This window comes from Suncus etruscus, chromosome 13 (assembly GCF_024139225.1).
Source record: "Suncus etruscus isolate mSunEtr1 chromosome 13, mSunEtr1.pri.cur, whole genome shotgun sequence".
In the NCBI taxonomy this organism is placed as follows: Eukaryota; Metazoa; Chordata; class Mammalia; order Eulipotyphla; family Soricidae; genus Suncus; species Suncus etruscus.
In genome coordinates this window covers 8,095,894-8,122,727 of record NC_064860.1, presented here as the reverse complement: position 1 = coordinate 8,122,727, position 26,834 = coordinate 8,095,894, and the positions used below count along the sequence as shown (strand labels likewise).

The 26,834-nt window shown below is 34.7% G+C and overlaps 1 protein-coding gene across 1 annotated transcript in view; it reads left to right on the top strand.

Moving 5' to 3' along the window:
* Positions 1 to 25,155, top strand: part of MEOX2 (mesenchyme homeobox 2) — a 67,428-nt gene extending 42,273 nt beyond the window's left edge. Inside the window, exons 2-3 of the mRNA XM_049785699.1 lie at positions 7,167 to 7,339; positions 24,931 to 25,155. Of these exons, the coding sequence (XP_049641656.1) occupies positions 7,167 to 7,339; positions 24,931 to 25,155 (398 nt within the window). The remainder of the gene's footprint in view (positions 1 to 7,166; positions 7,340 to 24,930) is intronic.
* The last annotated feature ends 1,679 nt before the right edge of the window (positions 25,156 to 26,834 follow it).

The window sequence follows — 26,834 nt, the reverse complement described above, 5'->3', positions numbered from 1 at the left end:
CAGTCTTCATATTTATATGAATTCTAAAGTTTAGATTTTCAAATTATTCATATCTATATTCACACTCAGTTACAAAGTTGGTGGTAATTTTAAAAATAATTTTGTATTATAATCACTATGTTTTCACACAAATACACACATAAATATACAGTGTATTTGTGCTTGACTTTGTTTACATTTTTCATGGTGAATTTTCAAAACTCATGATAATTATATGATATATTTCTAAAAATTATAATTGTATTTTATTACACAAGTAACAAATGAAAACAGATCAAAAGTTTATGTCTTCATAATTTTCTCTTTATAGAATTATTCATTCTATCATTAATCTATTATTTTAATCATTAATCATTCATTTTTTATGATTGTATGTTGTTAGTAATCATAAGGTTGGTGTCTATCATTAGCTATTTACTCTCAAAATCTCCTACACTACATTACTAATATTTTTTCTTTAAATAAGAACATCAACAAAGGAATAGAAAGGGAGTGGTGGAGAAAAAAAGTGTTTTTCAATGTCCAAATGCAAATGAAAGTTTAAATCTCATATTGAATGTCTTCGTAGTCAATGTGCAATGAATGTTGCGATCATATAAACTTATACAGTGGTGAATGATGGTTATATTGCTATTTCATCATATGTATAATTGAAAAACTGATGATTGCTGATGAACTAAAATACATTAATTATAGAATAAGACATTAAATGGATCATAATACATTGATAAATGGTCAGATCTGGACATTAAAATTGAAGAACTTTAGAAAAACAATTTCAATTTGCACAGTAGTTAATCTCTCAATATCACCCATCAAATAAGACTCAATATATGTTTTATAAATTACTAGTTCAAAGGATACAGTAGAGAGCCTAAATAGATTGCTTACGGGTTTAGGTGTTTGCTTGGCATGTTTGTGTCCTCAGTACAATCCCTATGATTATATGCATATGATCCCTTAAGCTGAAAAAAAAAAGACACAATTAGCTAAATAAATATAATAAAAATAATAAATATAATCCATATAATTAAAAGTTGATATTCTTCAATTTTACTAAATATAGACTCAGTTGTATTATTCTACTCTAAGAAATGTTATTCTGTCTCATACATAAGGCAGGAGACCATGAACTTGAAGACTGTTTATTGAAAGAGTACATAAAACCATAAAAATACACAGGTCTAGCCTGCTAAATATTTTCTGCATGTTTAGTCATTTAAGAACATAATTGACTAAATCCATAATTTTCTGAAAAGTTATTTATTAAAATGACTTATTAAGAATGGAAATACTGCTTTGTTCTTTTAGATTAAAATGTATTTGATAAGTAAACCTAAATTATTTTCATACATATATTTTATTTGAATCAAATATATAGAAAAGGATGCAAAACTTTTGTGCTGAATACTATTCTGAATTTAACATAACGACTTTCAGTTCTACTTTTTCGAATCTAAACATTTCAGCAAATAATAACACGTTCATTTCTAATGTGTCTTACGGTGATTATGGTCCTCCAGTCTACAGAGTAGATCAATGAGAATTCTTAAGGTATCCTGAGAGAGGAGGGAAATGGGGGACTTTGGTGGGAGGAAGATTGCACTGGTGAAGGAGGGTGTACTTTTTATGACTGAAACCCAACTACATGTTTTTAACTATGGTGCTTAAATAATTATATTATTTAAAAAAATAAATCCTGGGAATTTGGTTAATTATAAAAAGTGAAAGCCTTACCCATCCAAGCATTCAAAACGGGAGTACATTTAGGATAAATTTCTCATTAAAGATATTCACTTTAAAATGAGAAATTTAAGGGGAGGGACGAGTGATTGGACAACAAGTAAGGTATTTTCCTTGCAAACGGTAGACCTATCTTCAATCCCTGGCATCCAACATGGTCCCCCAAGCTTGCAGGACTAATTTCAGAGTGGAGATCCAGGAGTATCTCCTGAGTACTGGTGGATGTAGCCCCAAAACAAACAAGAATAAAATGAGAGAGAAAATTACTAGAATCAATGAAATTATTCTATACAGTTCCCTTTTCTTATCCACATTTCTTATGCTCATGTAAATATTGTTAACTTTTGATGCCTACCTTTAAGTGAATGTTTTCAATGATTTACAAAAGAGAGATGATAAAAAGTTCCAAAGGGCTAAAACAAAATGTGATTTAGTTTTCATTCCTATTTGAGAATATCAAATACTAGAAATTAGAATGCATTCTAGTCTAAACTACATTCTTTATATTTTAATATCTTAAATATATTTTTTCTTGAATGCATTTATATCGCTTAAAGATAAATGGTTAATACATTTATCCAGAATCGCCAAAAAATACACTCCACCATACGAGTCTAATATAGAAAGATATTCTTCATGTTTTGATATCTTAAAGACATGCTAGATTCTTTAATAAAATTTACAATTAGTAAAAAAAAACATAACTCATTATTACCTTTACCCAGAATCACTACGAAATGCACTCCAATACAATTTAATATTTCTTTTCTTGCTAAAATGCTATCTATGCCACTTGAATATGCTTTCCCATTTGTCTTCAATAAAATATCATCTTGACAAACCACCCCTCTTCCACTAGGGAAAATAAAATGTTGCATTTGGACAAGTTTTAAATGCTCGACATAAATGATCCTTAGAGGGCAATTTTTATCCTCCACGGAAGTAATGCAGACTTCTTCCATTAGCACAGAGTCCCAGGGAGCAAAAGGTTAGGGCACTGAGACCGCCAACTCTACCTGAACACATAAGTCAACATTTCCTCCAAGTGGAGCGTGGGTGTGAGATTGTACCCACATGTGCATTAAAGTATCTGAGACGAGAAACAATAATTGCAATATATTACATTGGGCTATACTGGACAGATGGTGACATTTTGTTTGTGGTTGTAAGGAAGAAAGGAAGGCAGTTTCCAGATTCCCCCTCAACACCTACCATTTGGCATAGGATGTGGAAGTCATTGAAGAAAGCGCAGAGAGTTCTGCATCAGTTGCAACAGCTGGGGCACAGATGCAAGCTGATGTCTAATTTGCCAAAGGCTTCCCCCGAGGTTCCACCCATTTTCCACCAAAGAAGTTCGTCAGGTGACTGCAGAAGAAAGCTCCGGTTCAGTAAATGCTAGTCTTTGGAAAATGCAGGAAAAACTGTTAAAAAAAATTAAATCCGAAGTTATAGGAAATACCAGTTCAGAAATGCAGCTCCAACGACCGTGTCTCTTTATAAGGAGGAAAGCCTGGATACATTATGGGGAAAACCACAACAGAATTGATGAAATAGGGATACAAGTGTTTTCAGAAATACAATGGTTCTACCTCAAACACATGGATGGTTTCTTTCATAGGTGGTGATGGGAAAAAGGACATACATTTTATCATCTTACCTATAATTTACTTCCTTTTGATTATTGTAAATGCCAAGTCTTTATGGTTCCCTAAATTTCAGCCATTAATTTACAATGTGAGTTATTGTTGTTGCAATTTGGTTATGATGAACTAATTCAGTAAATTGCTTTTGGATTTAAATGGTAACTTATCCCCAAAGCTGTTCAACATATACCTTAATATAAAATTTCTGTGGCCTATTTCTATTTACAGTGGGCCTGTATATATATAGAATGCATGTATCCATTTGTTCAGCCATTGGCCACATTTTGTCTTTGTATATATTTAAGATATTTTTTAAAAGACTTTGAGGACCACAAAAGAAAAAAAAAACAACAGACTTCAAAATGAAATAATAGTCATTATGTTTTCCTGGTTGTAAACTTGCTCATTCATGCTTATATAAGGGAATGTGTTAATCATGAATCATTCAGCTTGAATCTTTCATGAGAAAATATGTTCTAGCTTTGCTGGCAGCTTCTAGCATTGTTGCACTGAAAGGAAAATAGCATTGTCCCCACATAAGGAATAATCAGTCACAGATTTCAGACCCAGCAAGGATCCAAGTTGGCAAAACTTCATTTAAGTCAGTAATAATATGGATCCTTGTAAGTGGAGCTTACACTTATCCCCAAAGTTGTTCAACGGATATCTTAATATAAAATTTCTGTTGCCTATTTCTATTTTCAATGAGTCTGTATATATTGAGTGAATATTTTGGGTTCGAAGTAAGTTTGAAGTCTTGCAGAATAGTCAATGGAGACACAATATTTTTTTAATTCAACCATCTGAAAGTTTTGTTTACTTGTTATTGAATGGTTTTATGTTCCAAAGACATGTGTTAGAAATTCTGAAACTAAGAGAAGTGCATGATAGAATGCATATTCCCCCTTGGCCAGGTTAAGTTGGCATAGTGAAAACATGGACTGAGGACTCACAAATCATCCATGAGGTAGCAAAACTGGTCCCAGTGACTTATTTTAAAATACAGTTTAGCTTATGTGTGACGTATCGCAGACATCATCGTCCACTGGATAAAGTTTTCCCTGCTCTGCCAAGGTAGAGAGCCATTAAAGTCAGGAGTCCAGAAATGTGGTCAATAAATTATGAAACTTTTCTGACAGTGCCAATGCACCAGCTAGTGAAACATATTATGTGATCCCTTAGAGGGAAAGTTAAATCCACTATGCCAAAATTTTGATGTGAATCTATTACTGTTGCTGCTGCTTCTAGACCTAAAAATCTTTATATTTGACTTATTTCAATTCTCATAAGAATAAGACCAGAATTGTTTACAATAGAGTACTTTGTCTACTGAATTTCCATTATGTAGGACACTCTTCACTTAAAAGAGACTTCTTTCAAGAAAGAAAAGGAACCCTGAGAAAAGGAAAAATAATTTCTTAATGTATTTCAGTACTGAATGAAAAAAAAAACAAATATATTTTGAAAATAAGTTTTGCTCCTCTATCTTTTGTCCATCTCCCAATAACTTTCCCATTTTTATAACTCAGTTTTCACTAGACTATTTTCTTTTGACCTTTCATCGGTTTATTTTATTGCTTTCATTAATTGCATTTTATTTTATTTTTTTTTTCATTTTTTTCCCATTGGATATAGGAAAGGCTCTTTAACAAATGGTTTCAAGAAAGTAGACAGCAACAGACAGACAAAAAGTAGCAGGATCATTAACACCAGTCTCAAAAATTAACACAACATGGATTACAGATTTGGATGTGAGAACACAAACCATAAAAATACATTCAAGGAAATAGTTGAAACTCCATAGGGCCTCAATAACAGAAAAGTATTTAAAAACAACTACATTAGCAAGGTAAATTAAGGAAAGAATAAAAGGGGCTAGATCAAATTAAAAAGCTTTTACCCAGTAACAGACAAATACAAACCAAAATGTTGTCTTTTATTTTCTAACTAATTTCGCTCACATATCCCCTCAGACTTTTTCCATTGGCTGCATGTAACAAACATTCACTCTTTTCTTAGCTTCTAGAATTCTATTGTGCATCAATACCAATATCAAAACTTCTCTATCCAGTTACCTATTGACGGCAACTTTAGTTGTTTCTGTAACTTAGCTATTGTTCATAATGTTACAGTTAAAGGGGATAACAATTCTGAGTTAAAAATTTCATATTAGGGTCCCGGAGAGATAGCACAGTGGCGTTTGCCTTGCAAGCAGCCAATCCAGGACCAAAGGTGGTTGGTTCGAATCCCCGTGTCCCATATGGTCCCCCGTGCCTGCCAGGAGCTATTTCTGAGCAGACAGCCAGGAGTAACCTCTGAGCAACGCTGGGTGTAGCCCAAAATACCAAAAAAAAAAAAAAATCATATTAGGGCTGGATCTATAACACAGCGGTAGGGCATTTGCCTTGCATGCAGACAACCAGGGATAGATCTGGATTCTATCTCTGGCATCCCATATGGCCCCCTGAGCCTACCAGGAGCAATTTCTGAGCATAGAGCCAGGAGTAACCTCTGAACGCTGCCTAGTGTGGTCCAACCCCCCCCCAGTTTCCACATTATGAGGATAAATATTCAGAAGTAGGATTATTAAATAATATGGTAGTCATATTATTAACTTTTGGAGGAAACATCAGATATTTTATCAATGAAAAATTATAAAGAAATATAAATGCTCTACTTTACCAAGATGTTGCTATCAGTTTGATTAACATTACATAATCTGCCAGTGAAATGCCCCTACTTAGATTATGAGGAATTTCAAAAAATTAGTTATATTATTCCTATAATATTTGAGAGTGTGTTCTAAACTATATCACAAAACAGTGTTAAAATAAATGACATGCTATGTTTATTGGATCCTTAGAAAGATTTTTATGTTATAAAATATATAGCTTTACAACTTGGTACTGATATTTAATTTACATCTTTTATTGATTTTATGTACAATAGAAATGTTTACAGCCTTTATACTTTAAGTTATATAGACAATTTTTATAAGTTCCAAACTAGTTATTATTACAGAAAATAAGGGTATTATTTGTACTTTACTTTCCTTTTTAAACATTCTGTCTAACACATATGATACACATATATGTAAATACTTTTGACTATACTGAGCTTGACCAGACTTCTGAGGTACTATTTAAACAGATTTCTCACATTTTCACACTCTGTTTACAAATCTTATATTTTAGGATATGTCTTCTTAATTGTACTTAGATCACAATATATGTGTTAATGACCTGAGTCAAAATATATTTCTTTCCTGCTTTCTAGAAATATTTTTATTTTCCTTACTTTTATTCAAAAAACAGATCAAATTTTAGTTTATATATACATATATATATTGGTTTTTGGGTCACACCCGGCGGTGCTCAGGGGTTACTTCTGGATGTCTGCTCAGAAATAGCTCCTGGCAGGCACAGGGGACCATATGGGACACCGGGATTTGAACCAACCACCTTTGGTACTGGATTGGCTGCTTGCAAGGCAAACGCCGCTGTGCTATCTCTCCGGGCCCAAATTTTAGTTTATATTTTTATAGAAGAAAGGTAAACTCTTTTTAAATAAAGGTATTGGTTACTTCAGGACAGACATTTATCTCACCCTGTAAACTGGGGTCAGTCTATGTTTGGTTCATGTTTCTCTCATTTCTACCTGTTTACCTTTAAAATGGTAATTACCTAATAAATATGTATGGCAGGAATTCTATGATTGAATGTTTTGGGGTGAATTAACTAAATTAAACTATTTGGCGGTTGTTGTTCCTTTGGTTTCTAGACTCCCAGGAAGGAAACTACAAATCAGAAGTCAATAGCAAACCTAGAAAGGAGAGGACGGCTTTTACCAAAGAGCAAATCAGAGAACTCGAAGCAGAATTTGCCCATCATAATTACCTGACCCGACTGCGACGCTATGAGATAGCAGTGAATCTGGATCTCACTGAAAGACAGGTGAAGTTGGGCAATGAAACAGATGTTATGTTTAATTGTTTTAAGTCAAAAACCATATAGTGCTGCTTTTGCTAATTTTAAATTCCTGGTGCTTTAGGTTTTTTAAAAAATTGTTTACTGTGACCAAAGTGAATTAATTATAATTCTTTCACAGTAATATTTAAGGAACATAGTGACAATGAATGACAGCCATTCCACCACCAGTGTTGTACTCCCTCCACCCCTGTTCCCAGCATGCATCCCATATATCCCTCCTTTGCCCCCCCCCCCAGGCTGCTAGTGTAACTGGTTCCCTCTGTGTATAGCTTGCTGTAGATTGGGAGATTGGGTATCTATTCTGTTGTCGTTGACTTTGGGTTTGGTGTTTAAGTAATTGAGCAGAAAGTTTCCTGGCACCATAAAAACACCTTGGAGTGTGAAAATGAGCATGCATGGAGCCTAAAGTTGTTTCCATGGCAGTATGCTTCAAGGTAGGAGAAACCCTGTATTTCTTAGGCCAAGAGAATTCCCTTTCTAATTTCCCTATGCAAAAAAAAAAAAAAGTGCAAAACCTTGCCACACCAGCTCTTTACCCTCGTTTTTTTCCCCACTCAAGTGGTAGTACACAAAATAATAATACTTCTATATGAGCATGTATGTACATATGTGTTCACATATATGTAACTTAATTTGCATTTTTCTAAAAGTACCTTTTCAGTTTTCTATCAATTATATTTACTATGTAATAAAGTTTTGAAAAAATAATAGTTGTTTTTAAATAATAACCAATATTTAATGTATGCACAATTTTTGTTCAGGATATTTTTTTCTTCTTTGAGGGTATGGGAACACACCCAGAGGCACTCTGGGGTTCTCCTGACTTTTATATTCAGAAATTACTCCAGGAAAGCTCTGAGGATCATATGATGCCAGAGATCAATTCCAGGTCAGTGCAAGACACTGACCTATGGCTCAGAACCCTGTGTTCTGGATTTGGAATGGACTCAGTGGATATTTTTACTGCTACCTTGACACAATATTCAATTGGATCTGGAATCAGTGGTAAGGTGACTGTCTCATCTGCAGCAGCTTGTCTCTGTTAGATATCATTTTGTGTAATTAAAGATCCCCTGAACTTTAAGGTATGATGTAGAAACATTTCTAGAAATACTAAGAGAAAAAGCCTGAATATATTTACTATGTTCCATTATCACCAGCAATCCATGGCAAAGCTCAATGTAGTTTACAAGGCATAACTTAAGAAACAGTACATAGAAGACTAATAATCATTAATGAACCAACTAGAAGCTGGCAGATAAAAAACAACCAGAAGAAAATAAGGTTTTCAAATAAACAAAAACCGATACTGTGAACATTATTTTTCTTTCTTAATCCTATAAAATTTTATACAATTGTAGTTTTCAGGATAATAGCAAAAGGAAATTACTATATTTGAATATAAATTTTCAATCAAAATTAAGCCTTTAGAGAACAATTATTTGATAAAAAATGTAAGTGGTTGTAAGGAGAATCTAAACCAAATATCCCAGTTGTGTAATTTAAAATTCTGAAGAGGTAATCAAATAATCTCTTCAAGAAACTAAATGAAGTTAAAACTACTTTATATTTCTTCTATTCATGTTTATATATCCATATAAATCCTAAGATTATTTTTATATAAACTACAGAATATAAGTACCATCTAGACTAGAGGGAGGAAATATTTTCTACCTAGTTATTTTCAATATAATATTTAACATCATTGCTAGAATAATACAAGTTGTTTAATAAAACAAATTTGACAAGACTATAGTTGATCTGACAGAGGTACAAAAATCAAGTAGTAATTATTGTGACATATTAAAATAAGAGGAAAATGACAGAGTTTTATGGAAAGACATTTTTGGATAAACCAATGCTTAGTTCATAGCTATACTTCAGTACACATGTGATTTCTTAAATTACTCATCTGGATTTATTTATGTTTTTAAAATGAATTTTACTGTGTTAAATTTAACAGAAAAGTATGTATGTATTATCAGTTACCAGCTTTGCTATTCTTAAAATTTCAAAATATCTATGTTTAACATAATATAGCTCATGTCCTGAAGAAATAATTTTATTTTATTTTGTTAAAGTTGGGTTTTTTAATTTGTATGTATATTTATTAATGGAAATTGTTTCATCTTTAAATCTGAATATGACTTTCAATACCTTGATTTTACATTAATGTCACACATACTTATCATGTAATCTATAACTTGACACTTTATTTTAATTTAATTCTAATTTTTTTTTGGTTTTTTTTTTGGGTCACACCCGGCGGAGCTCAGGGGTTACTCCTGGCTGTCTGCTCAGAAATAGCTCCTGGCATGCACGGGGGACCATATGGGACACCGGGATTCGAACCAACCGCCTTTGGTCCTGGGTCGGCTGCTTGCAAGGCAAACGCCGCTGTGCTATCTCTCCGGGCCCAATTTAATTCTAATTTTTAAAAAATGTCTTTATTTCATGCCAGAAAGATAACACAGTTGTTGGGCATTTGCATTGCATGCAGTCGACCTAGGAGGGACTGTTGTTCGAATCTCTGCACCCAATATGGCTTAAGCACCATGAAGGGAGATAGTCATTTTATGACAGAAACCCAACTACAGACACTGTTTATTTTTAACTCACACTTTTATAGAACTTATACATATAAAATATTATATCATTAGAAACATATTTTCTCATTCACATTTTGAATATTTGACTTTTCTATATTTTAAAACAATATAATTTTTGTAGTTTTTGTTTTTGGGTCACACCCGGGAGCACTCAGGGGTTACTCCTGGCTCTACACTCAGAAATCACTCCTGGCAGGCTCTGGGGGGAACCATATGTGATGCTGGAATTTGAACCACCGACCTTCTGCATGCAAGGCAAATGCCTTACCTCAATGCTATCTCTCCAGCCCCTAAAACAATATAATTTTTAATAATATAACTTAAATGTATATACCAAAGAATTAAATACAATCCTACATTTTTAATATGTTCCTTGACTTTAGTAGAATATTCAATTTTAATATAGTTTTCTGACTTTGTAACAGCTTTTAAACTTTTCAAAGGGGACCAATCCAGTAGAGCTCAGGGCTTACTGCTAGCTCTGTGTCCAAGGATCACTAATGAAAAGCTTGGGAAATATAAGGGATGACTGGAATCAAACTTAGATCAGCCACATGCAAAGCAACTGACCTCTCCATGACACTATCTCTTTTGCCCTGAAGCCTTTTAAAATTAAAATTCAGAGATAAAAATATTTTGTGCATATAATATATAAAGCAAATTTATATTAACTAATTTCAATCTATTGTATGCTTATTTTATGGAAGTATTTTCTACTTTAAATTATTAGTATTGGGAGTAGTCCTTATATATGTATATTCTGACTTTACTTGCACAATAACATGGATGCATTGTATGTCATGCATGATAAATCCTGGTTTTGTCATTGTAGTGATTTGTAATAATTATTTCGTTTTCTTCAGGAAATTATTTGAAAACTTAAAAAAAACTCAAAATTTGAATTTTTAACCCCCTACCATTGAATAATAATTTTGTAATCAAATGTGTCACACAATTATGTTTGTTTCTTATAAAGCATATATTTAAAATAAGGGAAATAAATGGAGCTCTTGAGCTCAATGACTACCTACTGCATTCAGGAATTAAAGAAAACTATCATATTATTAAAAATAGGAGATATTTGAACCAAATTAGGCTTGTATATATTTTCATTATATTTCGTTTACAATGTGGCTTTATTGCTATCCCAGTTTTTTAGTATTCCTGTCCTCTATTTATAGTTTCTCATTTACCCATATCAATCATCAGTTAATAATCTTCAGCTTTCACAATCAATTGGAACATCTTGAACAATGATTTTAAAGCCTCCCCTGTCCCAGAATATTATTAAATTTGATGGGTTTATTCTGGCTCTTTCACCTATCAGAGAAAACCTGGCTAGTATCTCTTAGGGAAAGGAATAGAGAACACAGCATCATAAAACGATCAAAAGAGTGACTATACATATATGTTTGTTTTTATATTTGGATTACATTCAACTGTGTAAGGGTGTCCTCCAAATTATGTTATAGAACTCACTCCTGATGGGACTTGGGGTAGAAGGAGTGGGGTATATGTGGGGTGTATCAGCGCTAAACTTGATTGGCTGCATTCAGAACAAATGTCTCACCGTCTCTCTAGACAAAAATTGATATTTTAGGGGTATGAGTGATGGCGCAGTGGTAGGCTGACCCAGGATAGACTGTGATTCAATCCATTGGTGTCTATGGTCCCCCAAGCCAGGAGTGACTTCTGAGCGCATAGCCAGGAATAACCCCTAAGTATCACTGGGTTTGGCCCAAAATAAAAAATAATTGAAAATTTGCACAATTAAAACTGCCAAATAAAAATGGATTAAAATGTTTGTCTTTTCAGAGAGTCTTTTTTCAGAGGTCCTCAAAGATATAGTGCAAATTTGTCGATTAACTACAATAGACAGTCTATGTAATAGATTGTTTTGTTTGTTTGTTTTTTTTTCTTCAAATGTTTTATTTCAAAATAGAGAACCAGATTAACATGAATAATGAGAAACCCACTTGGAAATATTCACCATCTGGTCACTAAAAAAAGGGGAATACTCCCACCCAGAGTGAGAGCCCCCCCATGTTCCAGCCAACCCTCCTACCCCAACATCCCAACTTTAGAGAGGAGGGGTGAGAACTGAACTGAATCCTGTTCCAGGCATGGATCTGAAATGTGTAATCACCAAGGGAAACGGAGATGAAGTAATCTAATAAAATGTGAAGAGAGGAAAAATGGGGCTGTCCAGGACCTCCTCCAGAGATAAAAAACAAAAACAAAAACAAACAAAAAAAAAAACCTCTGGAGATTATGTGGCCTTGAAGCTGTCTGGTGGAAAGATCCAGGCACATGACACATTAATACTGTTCATAAATATAGACAAGCATGTCAGTACCCTAAGATCAACAATATTCACTTAAGAACCACTCAGTTAAAAACAGACTCTCAGAGACAACTTTACAAATCCCATATCAGTTCACAGCAGCTATCAATAGTATATCTTTTAAAGCTATAGATTAAAACTAAATAAACAACAACAACAAAAAGCCAATATCCAAAAATCCCCTAAAGGATAAAAATGGGAGAAAATAATAAATCTCAAACCAAGAACAAACAGAGGTCTTGGCTCCTACCATGTGTACTGCAGTAGTTATTTTATTTTTAAAGTAATTCCACTACAAAAGGGAAAGAGATTTTTATACAACAAGGATATAGATCTCTAGAAAGAACTATCCCTTGTTCAGTTCCCATTAGTGAAAACCCAGCAGCCACCACCAATTAGAATGCTAGTCTTCCGGATAACCCTAGATTTCAAGTAATAACTACATTTAATCTCAAGCAAAGAAAACCTCAGTAGCTTCTTCATACAGGAACTGTATCTGAGAAATGAAAGTGTTTCCTTCAGAGGGACTGAGGCCAACTTCAGAGAACTTCCTCACTTCCCTCTCTTAAGCTTCACTTTCATCATCCCAGTTATCTTTCCCTCACCTCTCTTCAGATACCTCCTTCTAAACCAAATTTCCCTTATTTTATTATTTTTAATAATTATTTGGTAAAATTCCTTTACAGTTAAAATATAAATATTTATGAAATAACAATAGAAGATAAAAATGAATAAAACTCAAGTGAAGGTGCTCTGTTGAGCTATACAGAAGGGAGGCAAGGTGCCTTATGGGATTCCTGATTCTTGTCCTCCATGCTCCATGGCACATCTGCTGCTTTCTGAGGTTGGCAGATGGCATCATGATATCCTCCTTCCCTCCAAAGTGCCCTTCCTGGAAGCAATATTATAACCCAAGGGAAAAATGGCCAAGTTATTTCTCCTCAATGGAAGAGAAATATCCAAGAAAGAACAACTGTTGACAGCCATTGAAGAGACAACCAACGCAAAATGGCACCTCAAGAGCCCATATTAGACAATCCTGAATGAGAAGAGATTAAGTAGAAGCATTTGTATACAGTACTGGATTCCATACTCATGAGGTGCCTCCTCACCTCCTGTGAGAGGGTGCTTTTCTGTGTTGGGAGAGAGGTGAGAAGGTGAGAGTCTGGCTTAGACCCTTTCATTTTTGCTTTGCGCTACCATGGAGTCATCGTCCTCAGCTTTGTAGTAGTCACAGAGGAGTCAATCACCTTCATGGACACATCAGTGTTAACCTTCCCCCACCCTACTTCAAAGGCTCCGGTGATCTTAAAAGTCTTCCTGCCCCAAGTCTTGGGGACTTTCCAGTAGGGGAAGACAAATAAAAACAAGAGGAACAAAGTGAAGACAACAAACATGTAGTGTCCCATATAGAATGTGACTGAAGGAAAGAGCAGGCCCCCCAGGAAGTTAGAGGTTCAGATGGAACATCCAGCCACAACCATGGCAAAAGGCCTAGCTGGGGTTCCTGGCTAAAGAGCTCAGCCAGAATAAGCCAAGGACTGGGACCTAGGCAGATTTCAAAGAAGCCACAAAGACCAGCAAACGATGCTCATTGAAGCATATTCAGCCTTCAGTAACAAGGAGACTGTCATCAGTATGGAGCATTCAGCATTCCTGCAAGGCCTATTAAATGAAGAGTACTCCAGCCCATCCTTTCCACCAGAAACAGAGATACTACAATGAAGTAGATGTTAACCACACCGGCACCAAGGGGGGAATAGGTGGATTCCTTCACACCTTCACCTTTGAAGATCCCTGCTGAGTAATAGAACACAGCACTGATTCCCTAGAGCTGATGGGAGAGCTGGAGCATGGTGTCGATCAGGATGGGCTGCAGATATTTGGAGGACCTGAACAGCTCCAACAGGGTGGTTCGCTTCTCTTGCAACATCCGGACATTCTTTACTTTCATTTCCTGGATGTCATCATCCATGTCTTTGGTGCCCCACAATTGTTGGAAGTTTATCTTTGCCTCTGCCTCCACCTTTTTGTTAATGAGCAAGAATCGAGGACTTTCTGGGCAAAACCAAAGGGTTAAGACTTGGGTGATGGCTGGAATGATGGGGAAGGCCAGCAGCATATGCCATAACTTTTCAGACCCTATGATAAATTTTAGACCAAAGACCTGGACCACAGAATGCCAATGACGATGCCTAGCTGATTGAGCTAGCTGATTGAGGGTGCCAAAGGCCCCCCAGTCGGCAGCAGGAGAGATCTCCCCAATGTACATTTGGGACAAAACCCATGCAGAGACGGCAGAAGAAGCTGATGATCGGTTGGCCAATGATCAGCATTTTAAATGACTTTGTCAGTTTGCAGAACCCCAGGAAGAGCCACCAATGACAGCGAAAAAGTTGACAATAAGCATGGAATTGCCCTGCCAAAGTGGTTAATGAAGATTCCAACAGAGAAGGATCCCATCATGCCGCTGATGGAGAAGAGGGTCATGGTGACCACCTTGCTAGGTACCGTTCCTTGTCTATTTATCAAAGTGTTATTCAGAAATTTCTTGATTATGTTCTCTGGAGCATTGATCATACCGGTGTTGTGGCCAAACTGGAAGGAACCTATGGTGGCCACAGGGATGGCAAAGATCAAATATAAAGTGACCTTCAAGGTCCCCATGGCTTCCCTTAACTTAATTTTGTTCCCCAAAGCTTCCAGAAAGATTTCGGATTGGGCTTCCCAGAGACGCTCCTGCCAATGACCAGAACCTTCAAATTGTTCCTGAGCTCAGCAGCAATTTGGCTCTAGGACTCAGAGCATCACCAAGGAGTCCCCCCTCCCTCTTTCTCTCCACAATAGATTCTTGATATCACTGCTAAAATAAATAGAGAATCATACCTAGTCGGTTTCTTTTTCAGCAGTGAAGATGAGAATTCTGTTTTGTTTGTTACTCATAAATTACTAAATGGTTCAATTCCATGTGTTTTCAAAATAGGCATTTTTTTGGGAATAACTATCAAGCGAATTTTTTCTTGTTCTAAATTATCAATTCTGTCTTTTCATCAGCAATGGGAACAATCTTGGGAGGTTTTCCTTTTAATAAATTTACATGAAGTATTTTAGTTTTTAGCTAATAAAGTATAAATTCATGGCCATAAATAATGTCCACTCAAGATAATCTAAGACTACTTTTATAGTCAGAGATTCTAGGATATTTATTCCTTTCTTATCTAGTATAATAGACTCCCTTATATTGTAAATGAGTACTCTGTCCCATATTGCATTGTAAATTCCCCCCAATCAATGTTTAACTTTTTTTACCTACAGTAAAATAAGTGCATATTGTCAAAGTATAGAGCACTAAATTACAGTGATAGTAATCAAATCATTGTGATACTAATTAGAATAAAAGATGACACACCAACCAATAAAATAGAATTGAAAGTCCAGAAAAATATTCTTATGTATGGACATTTAGTTTATGACAAAAGAGCCAAGAATATAAAATTATGAAGGTTGCTTATAATAAATTCTTGGTCATTGTTAATGATAAAGCTTTGATAAAACGTGATAAAGGCTGAAATTATACCATTATGTTACATCCTGCACAAAATGGATTAAAATACTCAGATGTTACATCACAATCCATTAATAAAACCTTTGAAGAAACATAAACTGTACATGCTATTGGCATCAAATAATTCAATTTCAACAGCAATAAAAACAACTCAAAAATATAGAACTACATTAAGATATTTCAGCATCATGAAAGAAACTTCTATTACAATAAGATAGCCTAACAAATTAGAGGTAGAGTGGGTAGGTTCTTGCCTTAATTGTGGAAGACATGGATTCAATCCTTGGCACTCCATATGTTCTCCCAAGCCCCACTAGGGACTCTGAACAAGTCTCCTGAACAGATAGCCAGAAGTAAGAACTGAGTATTAACAGGTATGACATAAAAACAAAAGAGTTAACAGAGGAATACTGCACAGAAAATGTGAAATCATGCTACCTGGATAAAACTAGAGATTATCAAGCTGAGTGAAGTTGTTGAGGACATAAACAGATACAGAATGATCTCCCTCATATGTGGAGTATAATAAACAAAATATGTAAATAACAAATGGACCAAAGGAACAGAACCTGAGGAGTGACCAAACATAAGGCCCAAAGAGTAATTGTTAGGGTATTTTGAAACAGTGGTGGAGGGAAGTAACCACTGAGGAGAGCATTGTGTCATGTTGGAACAGATGCATGCTGGGACCAGAGTGGTGGCACTAGATATAAGACATCTGCCTTGCAAATGCTAGCCTAGGATGGACTATGGTTTGATCCCCTGGCATCCCATATGATTCCTCCCAAGCCAGGAGCAATTTCTGAGTTCATAGCCAGGAGTAACCCCTGAACATCAAATGGGTGTGGCCCCCCAAAACAAATCAAATAAAAAAAGACACAAATGCATGCAATGTGGCTTTGCATTAAATAAAAATATAATGATAGAACTCATGATTCAACAAAGTATATTTTAGATTTATATACCCATGGCTAGATATGCTTTAGCCATAAATATATAAATGGTATACATATTTACTTTATATACACTTAGTTGAGATATCATAAATTTACTTGTGTCTCAGAAAATAAATTTTCTCACACTAAAAGTGCATAGAATACATGACACCATATTCAGTTGCTACACACATGCCTTGCAATTGTTTATTCCCATTGTCATCACTATCCATTCACTATTCATATATATTAGTTCTGCGCTGACAGTGATTATTAAAAATCATGCAGGAAATTAGGTAAAATCTTGGGAACAAAAGCCATATTTCTAGTTGATCTCAATAGTTTGAAAAGATGAATATAAGTAACAAGTAGCCCAGAATACAAAATTTTCTTGTGATCAATGCTTTTTCTACAGTAGGGTCTCACTTAATTTTTTCCAAATTCAATATTAAGATTACCAATGCTACTAACAATATTATTTTAATGTTTCCACTGAGACTTTCAGACACTACTAATTTCTGAAATAGTTGAACATTTTAACTTAAAAAAACTAAAAAGTACATCCAAATAGCTTTAAGTTATATTAAAAACTGGACTAGGGTAAGCCTCAACAAAGATCCTCATTAGAAAATAAAAATAGCGAGCACAGAGATAGCACAGTTGTAGGGCATTTGCCTTGCATGTGGCCACCATGAGAGGGACCCAATTTGATTCCCCATACCCATATGGTCACCCAAGACTGATTTCTGAGTGCAGATCCGGAGTAACCCTTGAGCAATGCTGAGTGTGGCCCAACAATCAATATATATATAAAATTATATATATACATATATATATATATATATTAAAAAAGGAAAGAAAGTTAGCTTGAAAACTGAAAAATGAAGTCATGTAAAAAAAGAAAAGAAAAACGAAGTCATGGAATTAATGTTTGCTTGTTCACTAATGTCACACTAAAATAGGAGGAATGGGTGGAAAATAACATAGTTGTTTATCATTCTCTTCAACCTCCAATATAAATACCAAGTTTCTTACTTGGACACCATTTGAACAGCCAGTTGATAGCTCCCAAGTGTTCTTGGAAATAGCTGAAAAATTCTTTCACTTAATACGGTATCAATCTGAAGAAAGAAAAAAGAAACTTCCTTTTGCTACTTTTTAATTTTACCTTAGAGTGCATCTTTGGTTCTGATCCCTGTTTTTTCGTTTTTGTTTTTTTTGTTTTGGTTTTGGGGCTACACCTGGTAACGTTCAGGGGTTACTCCTGCTATGCACTCAGAAATCGTCCCTGTCTTGGGGACCATATGGGATGCCAGGGGAATCAAACTGTGGTCCTCCTAGGTCAGCCACTTGCAAGACAAATGCCTTACCACTGCGCCACTGCTCTGGCCCCAGGTTCTAATTCTTTAACACAGCTACTGACTAAACTAATGAACCACCTAAGTCTTTTTAAGGCTCATTTGCATGGGGTTTACTGTATTTTCCAGTGTATAAGATGACTTTTGAAACAAAAACAAAGTCAACCAAAAATGGGGGGTTGCCTTAGCCGAGTATATCCCCCAAAATGTTTCAATATTCCTCTAAATGAGAATTGTCTGAATATTGCCACAAAACGAATTTTCCAACTCGATCCTGCACCAATCACTGCCAGGCTGCCCCAACCGCCTCTCTGACTCAGCCAATCCAAGCAGGCTTTTGATGCATGCAAATTAGACACTGTTCTGCACCAATCACTGCAAGGCTGCTCGGACCGCCTCTCTAACTCAGCCAATCCAAGCAGGCTTTTGATGCATGCAAATTAGACAATGTTCTGGACCCGAATCTACACTGTCAAAAGCCTGCTCAGAGTGGCCAGAGTCAGAGAGGAAGTCTATGACAGTAGAGCCTTTGAACCTTTGCTTGTTGTGATTGGCTCACTGTGGTACATACAGTTGCAGCACAGGAACATTCTGTCTGATACAGCGAATAGAGGCCTAAACCTATGTTTTAACTGTAAAATTAGGGGGTTGTCTTATACGCCCAGTCATTTTATACGCCGGCAAATACAGTACAAGATTGTTTGTTATGATCTAGTTTAATCCCAGAGGATGTGCTTAAATATGAAAATTTTATTTCTAACATTGCTTGTTGCATGTTTTCATGTTAAAGATGTGAATAAATATTTGTTGACAGTGTCTCCAGTATTTCAACTGCACAGAAGTAAATTGAAACAGTTACAATACTAAATATATCAATTCCAGATGCTTAGAGACATTTAGATTCATCCCTAAAGTAGTTACTTTTTATCCAGATGTTTGGTTTTATGGTTCTTTGTTACTTGAAACATATTGAAATACCATGGATGATATTTAAATATAGCTATAGCATTATTTTAACTATCAATCTATTAATTACATTACTAATATAGTTATTTAATTATCTATTTAGCTATCAATCCATTTGTTTCTGCCTATCTAGAATATTGTTTGAAAATACAGTTACATATTTTCACTGGTTTTCCTGTAATGTATTTGAAACTTAATTGAACAGATATTGTGAATTTATATATCACAGACAGAAATGTGAGTGGATAAATTAATGAAGATATGGATTCAATGTATGGCAAATGGAAAGATTCTTATGGAATTTTTCATTTAAGACAATAGAATGACTTCTAGATTTAAAATTTTATTATTCAGTAATGCAGAAATTCTCTTATCTTCTTTCCTTGATAAGGAGTCAAATTGGAAATAGATATATTCTTATGTATTTAAAAAGTAGTTTGACCAATCTGGAAATAGAAATAATAAATTCTGTTATTTAAGTATAAAAAGTAAGATTTTTTTCATGAGACTGATGTTAAAACATTACATAACTGAATATCTATTAGAAATATAAAATAATGTTACACAGTTATTTATTTTTCACAGTGATGCTATTATTAAAACATGTTATGGTTGGAGCTGGTGAGGTGGCGCTAGAGGTAAAGTGTCTGCCTTACAAGCGCTAGCCAAGGAAGGACCGCAGTTTGATCCCCCGGCATTCCATATGGTGCCCCCAAACCAGGGGCGATTTCTGAGCACTTAGCCAGGAGTAACCCCTGAGCGTCAAATGGGTGTGGCCAAAAACAAAAACAAAAACAAAAAACATGTTATGGTCATGTAAGGATATGTTAGACTGAAATCATATATTTATTTTATGAATTATATTTTTATTTCTTAAATTTTAAAGATATTAGATTTATTTGTAAACTCAGTTGTTCAAAATTACTATGACAGTTTTTATTGGGAAAAAACTTGACTAAAGCTTAATAATTTATTTAAAACTCATCTTCCTATTTATTTAAAATAATTTATCAACTAGTAAGATAAATTGACATTAAGACAAAATATAATTATAAAGATTCACTCAATTTATATATCATTTCTCCAAATGAGAGATTTTTTTAAATTTTATGTAAAATATTTGATCTAGGCTCTCTCTCGACTTTTTAAGATAAGCAGTTTAAAAGACACTCAGGTAAATACGAGATGACAATATTGATATGTAATCTGTAATTTTGTATATTTTTAAGAAATGCTTGTTAGAAAAGAATATTATTTTCTTAAATATATATATAGCTTTCTTTGAGCCACCTGATGTCTTAGAATAATCTTTAAAAATAAACTTGGAGGGGCCAGATGGTGGCACAAGTGGTAGGACACTTGCTTTGCACTCTCTATCCTAGGTTCAATCCCCACATGTCCCATATGGTTCCCCAAGCCAAGAGTGATTTCTGAGTGCATAGCCAGGAGTAACCCCTGAGTGTCACTGGGTGTGGCCCCCCAAAAAAATATATATAAACAAATAAACTTGGACATGATAACATTATATTTGTACTCATCTTTTTATTTCTTTAAAATGTAAGTATATATCATATTTTGATCTTTTACTTCATGGAATTCCAGCAACAAATATGTAATCTAATCACTATAGGTAATAAAATAAAAGAATAAAAATTATTCTATAAACATCACAAGTTTGATATAAATAGAAGCTTTATGTATAGCTACCTCAAAACAATATAGTCTTTTATTAGTCACTTATATAGTAGACCAAGTAAACCAAAAAAGTTGTCTATGGCATTTCTAAAATGAAGACCTTTTTCCAGTTTTTGGAGGAATCTCCATATTGCTTTCCATAAAGGTTGAACTAGACAGCATTCCCACCAGCAGTGGATAAGAGTTCCTTTCTCTCCACACACCCGCCAACACTGCTTGTTCTCATTCTTTGTGATGTGTGCCAATCTCTGTGGTGTGAGGTGGTACGTCATAGTTGTTTTGATTTGCATCTCCCTGATGATTAGTGATGTGGAGCATTTTCTCATGTGTCTTTTGGCCATTTGTATTTCTTCTTTGTCAAAGTGTCTGTACATTTTCCTCCCCATTATACGACCCAGCTATACCACTCCTAGGAATATACCCTAGGAACACAAAAATACAATACAAAAATTCCTTCCTTACACCTATATTCACTGCAGCACTATTTACCATAGCAAGACTCTGGAAAAAGCCAAGATACTCTTCAACAGATGAATGGCTAAAGAAACTGTGGTACATATACACAATGGAATATTATGCAGCCGTCAGGAGAGATGAAGTCATGAAATTTTGCTATACATGGATGTACATGGAATCTATTATGCTGAGTTAAATAAGTCAGAGAGAGAAAAAGACGCAAAATGGTCTCACTCATCTATGGGTTTTAAGAAAAATGAAAGACATTCTTGCAATAATAACTTTCAGACACAAAAGAGAAAAGAGCTGGAAGTTACAGCTCACCTCATGAAGCTCACCACAAACAGGAATGAGTTTAGTTAGAGAAATAATTACATTTTGAACTATCCTAATAAAGAGAATGTATGAGGGAAATAGAAAGCCTGTCTAGAGTACAGGCAGGGGTTGGGTGGGGAGGAGGGAGATTTGGGACATTGGTGATGGGAATGTTGTACTGGTGATGGGTGGTGTTCTTTACATGACTGAAACTCAAACACAATCATGTATTTAATAAAGTTGTTTAAATAAGAAAAAAGAAAAAAAATGAAGACCTTTTGCTTCTCGTGATGTATACCATTATCACTGGTGTGAGCTTACATCTCATTGTCATTTCATTATATTTGTATTTCATTAATAACTGATAATGAATACTTTTTCATATACCTGTGGAAAATTCATATATCTTCTTATAGTCACTTCCCCTTCAAATTTTTGATGGGTTTTCAAGGTTTATTGTGATATGGTTTTGTGAGTGTTTTCTATAGTTTGAATATTAACTTGTTTTCTGATGTATTGCATGCGCATAATGTCTTTGTATTTACATTTACTTTTGTACCATGTAGAAACTTTTTAAGTTTGATAGAGCTCCATTCATTTTTAGTTTTGCTTTCTTTATTAACAAAATCAAATCACTGCAAGCATTCTTTAAGTCCATATCCTGATGCTTATCTAAAAACCTGGTATTCTGAATATGTTAACTTCTTTAGAAAAATAAAAAAATAAAAAACAAGAGGCATGTTTTGTTAACATATATAGTCACTGAACATGGAAAAAGAAGACTAACTCTCCAATTCAATAAGGTGCATATAAATTAAAACCTCATAATGGCCTGTAGGGATGAAAACTTTAAAGTGAAAGTTACATAAAATGTTTATTCAAGGGGCCGGTGAAGTGGCGCTAGAGGTAAGGTGTTTGCCTTGCAAGCGCTAGCCAAGGAAGGACCGCGGTTTGATCCCCTGGCGTCCCATATGGTCCGCCCAAGCCAGGGGCAATTTCTGAGTGCTTAGCTCAGGAGTAACCCCTGAGCATCAAACGAGTGTGGCCGAAAACAAAAACAAAAACAATGTTTGTTGAAAACATTGGACATTCCTATACCTAGTCACCAACAATTAGATCCCTAAATATATAGTCAACGAAGTTATTCTGTTGTTTGTCTTTGGATCATACCACATGGAACTCAAAGAATCATGCAATACTAGGAATTAAACCAGGGGATCCTATAGGTAAGACATGTGCTTTAATTATTTGAGCTATCTATATGGTCCCTAACATACCAAAAAAAATATTATGACATATTTATTAGAATATAATGGCAGGGGCCAATGCCATGACGCAAGGGGAAAGGCTTGTGGCTTGCCCGCGCTAACCTTGGACAGTCCGGTTTGATCCCCCAATGCCCCATATCATCCCCTAGCCAGGAGCGATTTCTGAGTGCATAGCTAGGAGTAACCCCGGAGCATCACTGGATGTGATCCTTCCCCCAAAAAATACAATAGCAAAAAATATTACATCATTTTTAAAGGAAAACAGTGAAAGCAAGTCAACTGTCCATATGCAGAAAAATGGCTAAACTATGGTTTATTATCACATTGAAACAATAGTTATAAAAATGAATTTTTGCAAGATTTTAATCAATAATAATACAAAAGTCTGTAGTTGATAATCCACTTGGATAAACCTAAAATCAATATTTTCTAATGATTACATGTTAAAATGTTGTTTTACTTTACTTTTTGTCTGAGATAAAGTTTGGGGGTTATATGTGCCACAAATTTAAGTGAGTTAGACACAACCTTAAGTGGGTTAGACCAAAAATACAAGGTAACAGAATTACATAGCTTAATAAAAACATATAAAAATGAAATGTGAGGGACTAGAGCAATAGCACAAGCTATAGGCGTTTGCCTTGTTCATAGCTGACCCAGAACAGACCTGGGTTCAATCTCCAGTATTCCATATGGTCTCCCAAGTCAGGAGCAATTTCTGAGGGCAGAGCCAGGAATAATCCCTGAGTCACTGAGTGTGGCTCCAAAACCAAAAACCAAATGAAAGAAATAAAAAATATTGAAAAAATATGGTGAGAGGAAGAAAATGTCTCCTAGTCAAGAAGGTACAATGATGCAGATGAAGAGTGTTCGGTGGGTAGAGTCCTTGATCTTCTATGCTCCATTGTGATCACCAAGCTTTATCTGAAGTAACAAGCCCAGAATACATCCAGAATCTAAAATTAAATGAAATTAAAAATACTAATGCCAACATCATTCTGGCTCTGATGATTTATGATCATTGCATGTGTTTAGATTTTTATCTAATGGTATATATCAAATATGTTAGTTAAAATCAATTTTTTCCTAAATAATAATTGTTATTATTTTTCAAGGTCTTCCTCCTCTTTTTTTAAAATTTTTTATTTAAACACCTTGGTTACAAACATGATTGTGGTTGGGTTTCAGTCATATCAGATGACACCCCCCCATCACTAGTGCAACATTCCCATCACCAATGACCCAAATATCCCTTCTCCTTTCCCCGTCCCTACCTGTACTCTAGACAATTTTTAAAAGAAAAAATTATCTTCAAAGTTGCTTTGAATCTAATAGAATCATAAGAAAAACTTACAATTATCATTTAGTTTGCTGATGACATTTTTGATTTGCTTTTCAGAAATTATTAGTGACATTTTCAAGTTAAATTAAAGTACTAAATGGCAAACCAAGATTAAAAAAAAGGTATTTAAAAAGAGGATAGAATTTTACTGAACCAGAATGATCAAATAGGCTCGTGAATTTTTGCAGGAGTAAATTTCAGTGACATAATAACTTGTGAGATACAGCTTCATTCCCAATCCTCTGGCAGAGTAAAGAACTGGGGATTTGAAAATGTTAGACCTCTCTCTCTCTCTCTCTCTCTCTCTCTCTCTCTCTCTCTCTCTCTCTCTCTCTCTCTCTCTCTCTCTCTCTCTCTCTCTCTCTCTCTCTCTCTCTCTCTCTCTTTCTTTCCCAAATACAATTTCAACTGACGTGAGAATTAAAAACTAAGTCAATTTAGGTTATCCTAACATTTGGAAGCAAATAACTTTGAGCAAACGTAAATGGTGTCTGCTTTTGTATTGCATGTTGTGAAACATGAAACAACGCTAGATTAGACACCCTTTGAAGACTGATTTATTTTCATAGTCTCTCGATCACAGTGTTCTTGTAAAAGTCTTTGAGAAATGACTTTTCATAGATGAAAAAAAAATGGGGGAGGAAGAAGAAAACCAGCCACTCAATTTCTTTTTTCTATTTGTGCTTCTTTTCTTTGTGATAGGTGAAAGTTTGGTTCCAGAACAGAAGAATGAAGTGGAAGAGAGTGAAAGGAGGACAACAAGGAGCTGCAGCTCGAGAAAAGGAACTGGTGAATGTGAAAAAAGGAACCCTGCTCCCCTCAGAGCTTTCAGGGATTGGGGCAGCCACACTCCAGCAAACAGGGGACTCGTTAGCCAATGACGACAGTCACGACAGCGACCACAGCTCTGATCACGCACACTTATGATATCCAGAAATGATCCACTCCGTTCTCAGGAAATGAGTGTTATGACCGCAAGCCTTAAGCAAAAATCGTTTACACACAGAGGTGACCATGACAATAATTTCTAATATTATTAAGTCCGGGCATCTCAAGTATGTTTTCAATAGGTCCCAAAGGGTTTCCACTAAGTGCCACTGATAGTTCCACAGAGAAGCTAGAGAAGGTGATCTTGCTTTGATTGCCTTTCGAATGTGTAAGTTTTGTATATGACAGCAAGGACGTGTTTGCTTTGCTTGCACTGAAAGTTACCTTGCCGCCAAAAGCAAAGCATGAGACATATTTGTTTATTCAAGATGCTTCAGAATGAAGACAAAATGATGAACTTTGCTTTGAACATTCCAGATGTACAAGGCGAGAAGGATGAAGGAAGCAGGTATTTTGCTTTAGCTTGCACTGACAAATCGCTTTCAAAATATAAACCAGGAAACATTTTATCCTGGACAGCCACTGTGCCTAAAATCACTCGTAAGTGGATTTAAAAAAAAATGTATCTTAACTCTGTATATATTAACCTAAAATCATTGTCCTGTCTTCACTAAGTTTAGCAGTGCATTCATATTAGCTGATGAAATAAGCAATCAGAACCAACTTCTTGTCTTGTCTTTTTATACATTTTGTCATTCCAGAAACAATCAACACATGATTACCTGTGTTCAAGTAGAGAAACATTCTTTAGAGTCTGATAGGGCATATTGTACCACAGACAAAACAAATCTTATGTTGCATTTTTTTTTATCATCTGCTGCTCATACTTTATTATAAAACTTACCTTGCGCCTCCATTCTTCCTCTCTTATAGCTTGAAAAATTTAGGATCATAAACAATTGAGTTACTTTGCAGCAGAGGTTTTCTCTTACACTCACTGGTTTTATTTCTATAAAATGTTTCTTTTACAAATACATTTTAATTAACAAAGAACTGTTTACCCTTGTACGGAAATGACAGACAAATGCCAAAATAAAATTGAGTTCTCCTGGTGGTAGATAATACAATTTTGAATATCTGCAGATTCAGTTGAATAAATATATTATTTCTCATACATGATGTATCACACAGAACAACAATATTTGTATCTTGTAAATGAATCTTGTTTAATAAATGATCCTTTATAAATAAGTTTGTTTTTTCTTACTGCAACTCCTTAAATGCCTTACATATTTTAATACTTGCAAAAGTACTGAATGTATTTGAAATTTTATAAATCAAAACATCATATTTAAGAATTCCTTTATATGTTATTTTCTAATTCAATTAATAGGGAGACAAATTATATAAAACATGTGTATATTTAATTGTTTTTCTATTTGAATAATTTGTCAAATGGATTTCTTGTATACCTTATGAAATCAAAGAAAAATTTAGAAGAAAAAGTGAAGTATTTTTGAAAAAAAAGATGAACAATATCCATATCTTAAAAGTTTTATAGAATAGATATTAATCATTTCAATAGTTGTCTCTATCAGATTATCCAATAACTGTTTCTCAAGTTGATTTGAAAAAAAAGCTAAATAAACAACCTGTTCTTTTCAACATTACCAGTAAAAGAAGTCAATATGATGCTAATATAGTGTATTTTGTATCCTGCATGAGTTTATATACATTGGATATCTGAATCTTATTTTTAACTTCACAAATCTGAGTTT